The sequence below is a fragment of the Sitophilus oryzae genome, unplaced genomic scaffold (assembly GCF_002938485.1).
Source record: "Sitophilus oryzae breed Bouriz unplaced genomic scaffold, Soryzae_2.0 scaffold_1441_pilon_pilon, whole genome shotgun sequence".
In the NCBI taxonomy this organism is placed as follows: Eukaryota; Metazoa; Arthropoda; class Insecta; order Coleoptera; family Curculionidae; genus Sitophilus; species Sitophilus oryzae.
Genome location: NW_022146106.1, coordinates 790087 through 804136, shown reverse-complemented (window position 1 = coordinate 804136; position 14050 = coordinate 790087). Strand labels below are relative to the sequence as shown.

The window sequence follows — 14050 nt, the reverse complement described above, 5'->3', positions numbered from 1 at the left end:
TTCACACCCTTAGAGGGCGAATTTCCAAAAAGTGCTACTTAGTGCTAAATTACGTTACATAAGGAACGTCTGTGCAGAATTTCATACTTCTAAAACTGATTGTAACAAACTTTTGTACAAATTTTCATCCCTTATTTCTAGGGGATGAATGTCAAAAATTAGCTTCTGGGTACTCACTTTCGTCACTTAAGGAAACTCTGTACAAAATTTCATACTCCTAGAACTAACATTTTTTGTACAAAATTTCACCCCCCAGTTTCACTACCCTTAGGCTATACATTTCCAAAAATCGCTTATCAATGTTCAAATGCGCCACATCTGTGCAAAAGTTTCATACTCCTAGTAGATACATATTTTTTTTGTATAATTACACCCCTTTATCTAGTTATTCGACCCCTTATGGGTCGAATTTTAAAAAATTACTTAGTAGTGCTCATCTTAGAGAACGAATTAATATTCTCTGTATTTACTCCAGTTTCCTAATACTAGCACAGATAACACATAATCATACTAGTTAATTTTTTATTGGAATAGAAGTAATTTTTATTAGAAGATACAAAAAAATTAAAAATCTAAAATTTTATTTTCATAGCTACGTTTTTATGATGCGTCGTACTAACGAATAGGAAATATATAATCAATACATATTTCTTTAAATATCGAGAAATAAAATATGTTTTGGCAACACCGTACGAAATATCGCCGCGCGTAGTCCTCAAAATTTAAAATATTAGCATTTTCAGGCTTCGATTATGTTCAAAAGCGCCACCGTATGTCAAATCACTAAAGCTTCCACACGAGAGTTCTTAAAACTATAATATTCTTTGATATAAGTCCCAAACGGGAGATAGCGGCCTGCGTGCAATGGTAGTACTTTCGTACCACCGAGGCGCACTATCAATAGTAAAAGGATGGTAAAAGGCTTTTTTTCAGGCAAGCCAAATTATAAAATAGAAAACAAATTTCTTGCAGTATAGGTATATAATAAAATTATATAAATATTCTTGCCACTTAACTGCTGATATAGAAACTTAATTCTAGACGAATCTAAAAGAATTACATTTCTATATTAGCAGTTAAGTGGCAAGAATACTTATATAATTTTATTATATACCTATACTGCAAGAAATTTGTTTTCTATTTTATAATTTGGCTTGCCTGAAAAAAAGCCTTTTACCATCCTTTTACTATTGATAGTGCGCCTCGGTGGTACGAAAGTACTACCATTGCACGCAGGCCGCTATCTCCCGTTCGGGACTTAATATCTAACCGACACTTTCCGACAAGTCGGAATTAACTATCTCTGCGCTGTGGTTGTCATTTTGTGGGTCTGCCCAAGCTCACCTGATGATGGAGTAGGGCTCCGAAACCGGTAGTGAGAGCAGGTTGATCCACATTATGACAAACACAGCGTAGAATTAAATTTCTATATCAGCAGTTAAGTGGCAATAATACTTATATAATTTTATTATATACCTATACTGCAAGAAATTTGTTTTCGATGTTAAATCTTTATACTCTAGCATTACTTAATACATATTAGGTTTTAAAAAATAGTTATATTTATGGTACATTGAGAACTAAACTTACATTATGTGGATTATGTGGACCCTGGCACAAATTGACTAATTCATCCACTGACTGCATGATATCAATCGTACTTAAATCGCCCATTAAGTTTATGATACATTTGACGGATTGTCTCACTTTGAGCGGTTGCAATTGAGGTAGAAACGTTGGATTAATACTTCTTTCAGTTTGTTCTGCTTGTTCTTCTATTTTGTTCATTTCACTCTCGAGAGTTTCTAAAATACATATAATCGTCTTGCTTCTGAACTGATCTAATAATAAACTCATTATTACCTAGTAAAATTTTTAAACTGTCATAAGTTATATTAGATACTAATTCACTTGGTACAACTTTTTCAAAGGTTAAGTCTTTATCTCTATAATCATCCTGAAGCTAAAAATTAATAATTAATCAAAATATTGCAATAATTATGGTGGTGATTACATTTGATCTAAATTCAAATGTCATACACGTATCGTTTCAGGAAGGTAACGTTTTGATCAGAAAATATTATTTAGTGGTTTTATTAGCGATGGGAACTATCGAATGAATTAGACTATAGAATGGTTACTGAATGAATGATTCATTCAGTAACCATTCATTCAATAGTTCATTCATTTGTATACTAGCTTTAGTATACAAATGCTAGTATACATATGCTTATATGTGAAAACCTCGTCGTGCGACTAAATGGTTATCAAAAATGTCTATACCTATATTTTTGAATTTTTTTGGAGAGATAAATGGTTATCGTTGAGCCACGACTATCCAATTCCTTTGGGAAATGAAATATTTAGTAATTAGTTTGATTTTTGTGTGCATCAGTGCTTTATTTTATAACTTCGCCTTGTAAATACTGTGCGATTTTTGCGTTTATTAAAATATGTACTAAAATAGTAGTTTTTTTTAAAATTGATATTTGTGTGCGTGTGCAGGTGGTCAAAATTTTTCCGAAAATTTGTGTGATTTTCCGTAGCTCGATCTTTCTATTATTTACTTTTATATGGTATATGGTCTATTTTTTTAATGAAAAATTTTGAGAAGTAGCAGTTTTTAAGAGAGATGAGATGAAGTTACAATTAATTTAAAAATACATATTTGTATTTTAGATGTTTTAATAATATGAATTAGTTGAACTTAATAATCATATTTAAGTAATGTGGTTATCGAACTCAAATTTTGGGGTCAGAAAATTAAATTGAAAGTTTTCGATTTAATAACAAGCCGAACAATTTCCTTAATTTTAAGGAGTTCTTTAAAAAGTTTCACATGTTTTACTGTAAAATAAAATAGGGAAAACTTATTCATCCCTTTTAAAAGTTACATGGAATATTTCCTATGTTCAGGTCGGAGATGCAACACAGGGTATTGAAAAGTATGAAAATATTAATTATGCGCAAAAGGATTATTACTTACCGTACGTGCAAAAGATTTATCTTTCATGACATCAGGAATAAGAATTAGAACTACATCTTCGTCTAACTTGATACAGTTATGAACGTATTCGTAATCGGATAACAACGTCGTAGGTACCAAATACTCGTTAAAACCACAAACCTTAAGAGTATAATTTTGATGTGTTGGCGCTTCGAGATCGCAGACTAATTGTAGTGTAACGTGATCAACACTAGATGTTACTAGAAAATTATTTTAGCAAAAAATAATCAAAAAATATTAATAGGGAATTTGAAAATTTAAATAATTCTTACCGTCACATGTAAAAGTAACTGGCTTATTAAAATCAGCACCCTCAAAATCTGGATGGACTTTAAGTTTTATACTAAGACCATCATTGTATTTATAATTAACCATTGGGCTTATGACCAAACCCATATTCGAATCTGGGTCATTATATTTGTAAGAATCTAAAATTAAAAAAAAAACAAACAATAAAAACACTATTATTTTAATAATGTTACAAAATAGTAATAGCATTGAATGTGGTAGACAACGATTCGGTATTGAAACTAAAAGAATTTCGAACTTCCATTGACTTTATTTATTTTTGATTAAAACAACGTTTCGGTCAGAAGGATCACTGACCATTATGAGCTAGCAACGTTTTGGAGAAAGTATTTTTAGAAAGCTCGCTTATTACATATCTTTTACTATGGCTTTGACATATCTTTTAATATGCTCTCTGGAACAGCATGCGGCCTATCTGGCTGCCGATACTCGTTGCTCACTACTGCGCATAGGGAGAAGATCCTACATTTTTTTTATATAGTCCGTTAAATTCTAGTATTGAAGAAATTTCGAACAAGCCTCCATAGCGCAGCGCGTAGAGTTTCCGACTACGAACCGAGGATTCAGAGTTCGAGACCGGGTCAGGACAAAAACTTTTTTATTTTATTTTCGTTTATATTCTGATAGTAATTTAATTAAATTTTTCTTTAATGACCAGAATTATTTAATACTTTACTATCAGAATATAAACAAAAATAAAATAAAAAAAAAGTTTTTACCCCGACCCGGTCTCGAACTCTGACTCCTCGCTTGATGGGCGGAACCTCTACATGCTGCGCTATGGACACTCGCTCAGTTTATATTCAAAGCTAGAATTTAAAGGACTAATAAAAATATAGAATCTTCTTTCAATGCGCAGTAGGGAACGCAACGTTTACCGCCAGCCAGACGGGCCGCATGCTGTTCCAGAGAGCATAGTAAAAGATATATTAAAGAGCCAGCTTTCTTAAAATACTTGTTTTCCCGACGTTGCTAGCTCTCGTACTATATTGATTACAAACTACGTCTGATTATATTGATTATTAAATCAATGAAGATGAGAAAAAGTGTCTTTAATTACTGACTGACACTAATACAATAACATATTTTGCTAGCCAGTGAAACATTCCAATTCAAATGAAAAAATATAAAATTGGTAAATGTTTCCAAACGAATTGTCCATACGTTCAATTCTTAATGCGCTTGCGCAAAGTGAGGTCCTCGGTATAAAAATGGAATGTCGTGATGATCCAGACACCCTTTCTAATTTTAATGTTATGGAGTTGATTTTTATATATGATCTAGGCTACACACCGGTCTGATACATGATACAAAGAAACCAAGGTATGATCGATAGCGGTACCAATTTCGTTCAGTTTGTGCATATCACCTGTGACGTAACTACGCCATACAAAAAAATTGACGCCGGGAGGCACGTATAGCCGCCCATACTAAAATATGTTAATACAAAGTTGGTAGGCAGTTCTTTTAGTTTCAAAGTAAAGGAATTTTTCCAATTTTGGTCCGCGGTTATTTCCCCTATCCGCCACCTGGGGTCGCGTCCGATAGGAGTTTGGCGTTCTCCACACGGATTATCTCAAAAACGGACTACGGAAACACGGAATATCTCAAAAACTGCGACTTTGACTGATTTTGATGTTATTACAAATTTTGTTGCAAATATTCCTAATCTTCAGTTTTTGGTTAAAATCGGTTTATCGGTTTTTAAGTTATCGTGTTACAGACGGACAGACAGACAGACAGAAACCATGAAAATATTTTGTATTTAGGTCATTTATGACCCAACTAACTCATTTTGAGTGAAATTAAAAAAAAACTTTTTTTTGCCGATCTTAATAGCCGACCATACCAACAGGTATGGTAGGCTATTAAGATCGGCTATAAAAATCTACATTGTTCAACTGCCACTAATAAAAAAAGACCTAAAATAGGGAAGAATTAGGACGTAACCTCAAAAGTTACTATGTCAAATCATTGAGTTTGATATTTGAAAAGTTATTTTCGCATTTAGTGTCATCAGTTTGATGATTTGAAATTGGCGACCAATGGTGTTGATATTACCTGTGACGTAGTGACCATCCTGCGCAATATCATACCTTGTTTTCTTTGAATCATGGATCTTATAAACGTTTATAAACATGTTGTGCGTACGGTGTGTACGCGCTTTAAAATTTCACATAACCAGTATTATTTCAATGAGAGAAACATTTTAGTTGCTGTTAAATATTATTTAAATTAATACTCACTTCGGACCCTGTAAACCATATTGTAAAAAGCTTTCAAATCAGGATCAGTAGTTAATGATTTGCTGTCATTCTGAACTATTTCATCTAGAAGATTTTTCTAAAACAATAAAGTAAATTCTATATTTCAGTTTATGCAACATAATGATTTAAATCAGTGACAGATTAACAAAATACCAGCTTATAATATTTATCATATACACAAAAAAATTGATTTAAGGTAAAGTCTATCCAGCAGAATAGACAACATTCAATTCAAAAGTAAATCATTTTGTTTAGTTCTTTGAATAAAAAGATTAAGGAAGGAGCATATCAAAAAACTTAACCGAACGCGATAGGGCCCAAAAATGGCCCACTTATATTCCGATTTATTTTATTCAAAACGTGTAATAATATAATGTAGGGTTGACTCATTAATTTGTTGTGTTTGTTTGTTTTACGTTGTCAATAAATAATGTTGGTAGTAAAATTGTTACAAAAATATATAATTCTAATAAAAACAGATTAGTTATAATCATTTTTATTAACACAAACATCCGATACGTTACTGAAGCAGGTAAGTCAAACTGGCGCACATAGGTCATTTTATGTATTTTAGGAATTAATAAATAAAAATATTGAATGTCGAAAAAAATATTTTTTTATATTTCATCTTGGAGCTAGGGCCCCATAGATATTATTTCTGCAATATTATATTTTAATATTAACAGAGGTGGCCATGGCGAGAATGACAATATCAAAGTTTGTTTGAATTATTTCGCATTGTAAAATTACTGTCATTAGTTCATAAAGTTTCGAATTTTGTTGTTACGAATAGAAAGTGAGTTTAAAAAGTAGTGTTGTGTTATTGTGTACCATAAGGTAAGATTTATTATTAAAAAAAATAATATCCGTGTAAAAAGCTTGTGACTTGGAAAAGATACAATGTTTTAATAATAAGAAAAAAATAGTTTTTTTTTCATAACCTTGTATTTAAAAAGGTTTATAATTCAGGATTTATACAGATTTATTTCAAGAACATTTTTTTCGTATTCACAATCTTTTTATCAATTAATTTATCCTAAATTTAGCTGCCAAGATGTGCCAAGAGAATAAATATATATTGTTTTAGGTACCATGTCAATAGAAAAATCTCTTTGGTTTTCTGCTTGGTGTGAAGGCAATTCTTTGAAGAAAAAAAATGCATCTGTTTTGCGATTTGTTCTGAATACGCTAAATTTAGGGCAACATGATGGCGACGAACATTATAATAAAATAGTGAAAATTATTAAAAAATTAAATTATTATTATTATTACTCTTTGTCTAAATGTGTGGGAGCACGGTCAAATAAGGAACCACTTATCAAAGAGGTTCTTAATTTACTTCGAGGGCGTACTTTACAGGCATCAGAGTTAGGACAAAATGATGAAAATATTAGTCAGGATGATGATGATCATTATTGATGATTGAATATTATTGTTACATAAATTTCTCTAGTAAAATAGTTTTATTATCATTTTATTTTATTTGTTAAATGTTTTAGGCTGCTTTTTTCATTGTTCAAGCTAATTTTTACTTTCAATTACTAATACAGTACATCTTCTGTAAACCTTCTAGATACTAATAAATTCACTTACAAAAAGTAAGGAACTACAGTTTTTGTTTGAGTTCGATATAATAAAATGAAAAAAAAATAATATATTTCGTAAGACACCCTGTACAAGCATAAAATGAAACAAAATATCATTATTCCACGCATTTATTTATTTTCTTACCAAACAAATTATTTTTGTTTTAAAAAATAATTTAAATTTTAAAGGTATTATTTATTACCGCCTAAATTGGCGAAAATGACCTATGTGTGGCGTGTCTAAATTCTTTGACAAGTATCCAATCTTTGACAAGTAGTAAATAAAAGCAAAAATGCAAGAAAAAATACATAATTAAATATTTTAGTGAATTTCATAAATGATCGGTTTACTACTCGTATGTATACTATATAGTCACTTACTAGTGAAAAGTTATTCAATTAAAAATAAAATCCCTGGATTTTTGACCGAGATCTACCGCACGCTACACAACCAACTATTTTACAGTTTTTTTCAATAAATCGCAATAGTGTCAGTGTTAATTTAAGTTCTGTGACAATTTCCTTTTAGATTTACTACCTCTAAACAGCAAAGACTGACAAATCCACAAAATTTCAAATCAAATTCAAATGTGTCTAATGAACGGTCAAAACAGTACTGTCAAGGATCCCCACCCTAGGGTCCTACTTCTGTTACCATGCATAAATACATGGATAGCATTATACTCTGTTTTAACAGTAACAGTTTAGCAGTCGTACGATAAGGTTGTGTTACCGTTCGTGCGTTTTGTCGGCCGGTTATTGAACGTTTGTTTTGTTTTGATTTGTTTTTGTTCCTGACCCGAAATCAACTCAAAGTTCACTGTTCGTTTAAACTTGACATTGTTTACTTGTGTTAGTTTTTTGCAACCTTAATTGAACATTTTTCGGCGTACTTGTTTCCGGTGTGCGTGAGTTTTAGCTTGTTTATATTTCCGAATTTTATTCAGCTGTCATCGACTTTTATTAATATTATTAATCATTTACATTATTATGGCTGAATTTAAGTGCGATTCTTGTCAAAAAATCCAAAAGGACAGTTATAAGGTTCGCTGTAGTGGAGAGTGTCGAAGAAGTTTTTGTATGACCTGTACAGGACTGGATAAGGCAACAACAAAGGTGCTATGTCAACAAAAGTACCACAATGTTAGATTTTTCTGCACTGTCTGCGATTCCCCTACATTAAAATATGTTCATGATAGAATTACACAGCTTCAAGAATGCCAGGTCCAACCAGAAATCATCGAAGCACTAGGATTCTGTTTAAAAAAAATATGGACATTTTTCCAGTCATAACTGAAATGTATGACATGCTGAGTGACCACGATTCCAAGTGGAAAATTTTACTCAAGAAAATTGATGACATATCCAGGATATCAGATACCACATAAGAATCCTTATCTAAGTCAATAAATGAGATAAAGCAAGACACCTTCAATTTATCATCAATTTTAATGGACAACCATGATGGGTCTGTTAAAGTCCAAGTTCATGACCCATCTAAGGAAGAAATGGCGAAGGAAATGGCTGACCTTAGGCAGAGCATTAAACAAATGTCGCTCACATTGGAAAAGCTTGTTACAAGGGATAAGACCTGTACAAATCATAATATGCAGCGGAAAAAATCCATTTCAACGCAGACGGGCCCTATAGATCACCAAAATAGTACTTTAGATAGTACTTTAGCTTTTATAGATTCGCCAAAAAAAATAGTTTCACCCAAAATAGTGTCATCGCAACCTCCTAAGGCCGCCATAAGAGAAGACTGGAATTATGTGGTGGTGTCCAGAATTCCACCTCCTTACACAGCGAATCAACTTGCGCACTATGTTAAAGAAAAACTAGGAACCACCGACTTCATCAGATGCTTTCCAATGCTGAAAAATAAGGACAGTTCCCATTCCGATTTCAAAATTGGAGTGCAAAAGAGGTGTCACTTGGTGCAGCTTAAGGACATAAATATGTGGCCGCCGGGAACCATAATAGATTCAACCTCAACATCCTTAAGCCAAGCTTCGTTTACTTCTTCGGTTGAACCTGCTCAAAATCTCAAAATAAACATCATTGAGAACCGCAAGCTACCTCACCTACTTGACCCACCACTGGCAACTATGCCAAGGGAGGTAAGAACTATTAAGATTGGGTCTGACAGGGAGGCTATAGCTGCTTGCAAGTCCCTGGCGATGGAAAATCCAGAAATTATTGTGCAGGGAAGTGCGAAGAGAGATGGTTTGGCAGTTATGGACCCGATGACCCCACCTATAGTACGGCTGTCTCAGGACTCAGATGCGGTAAATGGACGTTACGTGTTGGCCAGGTTGAGGGACCCCTCCATTTTGAAATCTCTTAGGCTATTCCTTGCCTATCTTCACGACCAACCATCCAGTGTGTGTTTTGAAGGACACACTAGTACCAGCATCAAATTGATGCTTGCATCAGAAGGGCTACCTAGTGACCTGGAGTCCTTGCGTAAGTTGTACTACCGCTTCCACAACGCCTATGGTATTGGTTCAACTGAAGTTGATGCAGATCTTTCAGCTTTCAGGTCATTCTTTTCTGCGGAGAGCCTTCTACGACTTCAAAAGATTAGGGAAAGTCATGGCAAATATTATTCCAGTGGCTCCCCAAATAAGAGTAAAAATTTTTAGTTGAATTGACGCGAACAGAGGATCAAGCACCCTCTGAAAAATTAAGCGATAGCAAGCTTGGTCTATTCCTTATTAATATTCAGTCCTTAAGACATAAAACAGATGAATTATATCTTTTACTAGAAGAGCTTGAATTTCCAGATATCATTGCCATAACGGAGCACTGGTTAAATTTTGATGAGCCTGTGTTTGTTAAAAATTATACCACAGTGGCTAGATTTAATAGAACAAATTTTTCTCATGGAGGTACTATGATAATGTCTTTAAACAACGACTTTTCCGGGGTAACTAGGTACAATGATTTGTTATCTGAAAAAGTATTCGAATTTTCCATTGTCCACCATAATGCTTATCACCTTTACATTATTTGTATTTATAGAACACCTGACTCTGACGTGCAATTATTCTGTCATAATCTACTAAGCTTGCTTGAGTCCCTGCCCTTAAAAAGCAAATTAATTTTGTGTGGTGATCTTAATATTGACTTTCTCAGTGTATGTGCTGCTCAGGAGTTTCTTCAGTCCATTTTTGATTCTTTTGGAATAGCCATGCATGTAGGCTCACCTACCAGAATATCCAATACCAGTTCTAGTACTATAGACTATGTTGTGTCATCTTTTGATCCTAACTCCATCACCTGCAACGTCTTTAGCTCGGGTCTCTCTAATCATGAAGCAGTTTTAACTGAATTTTCGATAAAGTCCAAAATCAAAAATGCCCCTCGTAAATCATGCCGTATTTTTTCTGAAAAGAATACTCAAAAGTTCAGACACTTATGTAAAATAACCAACTGGGATACTAGCTCTTATGATGCCGACACCGAATTTTCTATTTTCGTAAAAACATTAACCAGTCTAGCGTTTAAATCCTTTCCTCTTAGGCCTATAAAAAATAAGCATAATAAACCTTGGATCACTAAAGGTCTACGCATATCTTCTAAAAACATGCGTTCATTATCTCACTTAAAAAATTCTCAGACAGTCTCTTCTTCCACAAATACGTAAAACTATACAGAAAAATTTATCATAAGACTATAAGTGCCGCTAAGGACCTTTATTATAATAGGAGAATAGTCAATTATGGTAATGTTGCTAAAGAAACATGGTCTATTGTGAATGAATTGAGAAACAAAGCTTTTCTTCGTCTAGCAATATCTCTACCTCACCTGAGAACCTTAACGATTACTTTGTAAATGTAGCGAAAAACTTAACTAATACCATATGTCCTCCTCATGATCCACTTTCTTATCTCTCTAATGATATTTATTATAAACTTACACAGTTTCTTTTTTTCGTCCGTAGTTTTAGAAGAGCTTCGCAGTACAATTAATACCATCAAAAATAAATCCTCTTCTGGGACCGACGGGCTAACTTTAAAAATGTTTTCGAATCTGCCAGAGAGCACTCTGAATCACCTAACAACTTTAATAAACATGTCGTTCCAAAATGTCTTAAGACGGCAATAATTATTCCTCTGCATAAAGGAGGAGACAAAGATGAAGCTTCTAACTATCGCCCAATTGCACTCCTTCCAACGCTATCTAAGATCATAGAAAGGTTGGTTAAAAGAAGGCTGGTATCTTTTCTGTTTAAGTACAAAATACTGAATATCAATTTGGATTTCTAAGTAACAAGTCCACAAATGACGCTATGTTTTCCCTCCTTAATAAAGTTACTCTACAGCAACAATTTTCTGTGATTTTTCTAAGGCGTTCGATTGTGTAAATCATAAGATCTTAATTAATAAACTGCAGCACCATGGGTTCAGGGGATCAACTCTCGAATGGTTTAAGTCGTATCTGAGCAACAGAAGTCAACTTGTGAGGGTGGATACCACGTTGTCTTCTAGCAAGCCAATAGAATGTGGAGTACCACAAGGCTCAGTCCTATTTTGTTTCTTCTTTTTATTAACGACATTGCTAACATAAACATCAGTCGCAAAATATGTCTTTTTGCGGATGACACTAGCATCAGTTGGAGCAACAAGGACATCACGGCACTTCATAGGATTATATCAAATGACTTAATCACCATTAAATCTTGGTGCAATTCGAACCTCCTAAGTTTCAACATTTCTAAAACTAAAGCTTTGTCGTATAAAAACTCGTTGCAGCTTTTTGTACTTAACAACACCACCATTGACGTCGTCAAATCTGTAAAATTCTTAGGGCTTGTTGTGGACAATTCTCTGAAATGGGACATACATATGGAAGCTTTGTCGGAAAAATTGAGCTCTGCCTGTTTTGCATTAAGGTCTGTTTCTAAGGAGCTTAACTTGTCAGTGGCTAAAACTGTTTATTATGCACTTTTTGAGTCGCACCTCAGGTATGCCCTTCCATTCTGGGGTATGTGTTGTGCGACTCAATTTGACCGCATTTTCAGGCTCCAGAAGAGAGCTGTTCGATATTCACTGGGATTATACAGCAGAACTCATTGCCGGGACTTTTTAAAAAAATAAAAATATTGACTCTTCCTTCCTTATTTATATTTGAATCCGTTTGCCTAATACGTAAACATGTATCAGCTTCTCAAGAAAGGCCATCTCACACTTATCCACTCAGGAACGTGGAGCAAGATCATACCTACTATCATATCTACCTACCACACGCTCAGAGTTAGTTAAAAGTTCAATATTATACAACTCGACAAAAATGCACAATCACCTGCCATTTGAAATCAAATCCATAACATCATTTTTTTCATTTCGCAAAGAATTGAACTGTTATTTACTAGACAAGGCTTTCTACGCCCTAAAATGAATTATGTTTTGAAAATCGAATTTGATCTTGTAAACACTGGTCTAATGTTTGCTATTGCTATATTTACTAATGACATCGAAATAAATTTATTTAGAGGTCATTGATATTTTACTATAAACTAACTAAATATTTTTGAATATTATTTTTATTTTTTTGTTCTTTGACATTGTAAACATTTATAAATGTTTATTTTAAACAATAAGACTGACAATATTATTTGTATAATGTTTTGTATTATCTTTTGTTTGTTTGTTTGTGTACCTTGTTTTTTTACTTTGTTTGTTAGTTTACCTTTGTCTACAAATTGAAAAATTTTTTGACAATAAAGGCATTTATTTATTTATTTGTTTTTCTCAGATAAGATTTCGACAGACGATGACAGAAAAAAAGCAGATGACGTCCCATACCAATCTATTTATTTTACTAAAAAAAGTTTCTAATAATTTTTAAGTTAACTATGGATGGGTTTAAATATAAATTCGTCATGCGTCGTCTCTTGTTGCTTTTAACCAGTTTTATTGGTTAATTTCAAAAATGACAGATCATATTTCAATTTTATTGGTTTGACGGAACGCTGAACGGTAAACGCACGTCGATGCGTATGAACTCGCCTTTAGATTTTTGAGGCTTGTCAAAGTCTTGCCAAATTATAGGTTATAATTTTGTGTCAACTTATGACAAATATATGCGTTTTGAAAGATGACGCATTTTTCTTTTTGATGCACTTTTCTCCAAGTCAAGTGGAGAAAAAATCGAGGGAAAATTAACTGTAGACCCAGAGCACAGTTTATAGTTAATACTCGCTGCCCAGGCAGAAAGTCTTATACACCAATAAAGTTACCATCGACAAAGTTTGTATACCATCTTGTCGTAGATAAGTGCATCTCGTAGATGCTACAAGGATCGTACCACACATATACTAGTAGAGTAGCTGTAAAATATCGACATCACACGATAGGTAAATAATGGATTTTAGTACTGGAGAAAAATAATGTCAAAAGGTACTGGTTTAAAAAAATTAAGATTAAAGTTAATTAATCAGCCTTTAAGGTATAAAATTTTGTAAGTGTTATTATTAATAAAATAGTTTGTTTTATTTAAGTTGTTTTATTTATTCCTGTGGAATATTACAAATTTGTATTTGTGCATAAGTTATATTGATAATTATAATAACAAATGTGGGAAGTTTCTTGAACCTTGAAAGTAAGAAATAGTATTTTTTTATATTTTTTGGTATGTGGTGTTTTGTTCTTGTTTTTTTGCATTAACACATACCGTTTTGTTTTAAATAAAAAAACTCAATTAGATTTTTTCAGTTTTATACTGTTTTGTTTCACAATATTTTGAAGTAATCACTTGTTACTCAAATTTTAAATATATTAATTTCCTGCTATGCGTTCCAGTTGTATCAACTTATTTCTTTGTAAAATAAAATACTATTACTTTACTACTTTGAAATTAAAATGCCAGACACATCT

At 32.9% G+C, this 14050-nt stretch overlaps 1 protein-coding gene across 3 annotated transcripts in view; it reads right to left on the bottom strand.

The window, feature by feature from the left end:
- The window catches only part of LOC115876959 (phosphatidylinositol 4-phosphate 3-kinase C2 domain-containing subunit alpha), a 103584-nt gene that overhangs the window by 62681 nt on the left and 26853 nt on the right, over positions 1–14050 (bottom strand). For all 3 annotated transcript variants that reach the window (XM_030893005.1, XM_030893004.1, XM_030893007.1), the window contains exons 7-11: positions 5563–5659; positions 3280–3435; positions 2987–3207; positions 1864–1963; positions 1591–1805 (exon numbers count right to left, since the gene is read on the bottom strand). In XM_030893005.1, coding sequence (XP_030748865.1) covers positions 1591–1805; positions 1864–1963; positions 2987–3207; positions 3280–3435; positions 5563–5659 — 789 coding nt within the window. The remainder of the gene's footprint in view (positions 1–1590; positions 1806–1863; positions 1964–2986; positions 3208–3279; positions 3436–5562; positions 5660–14050) is intronic.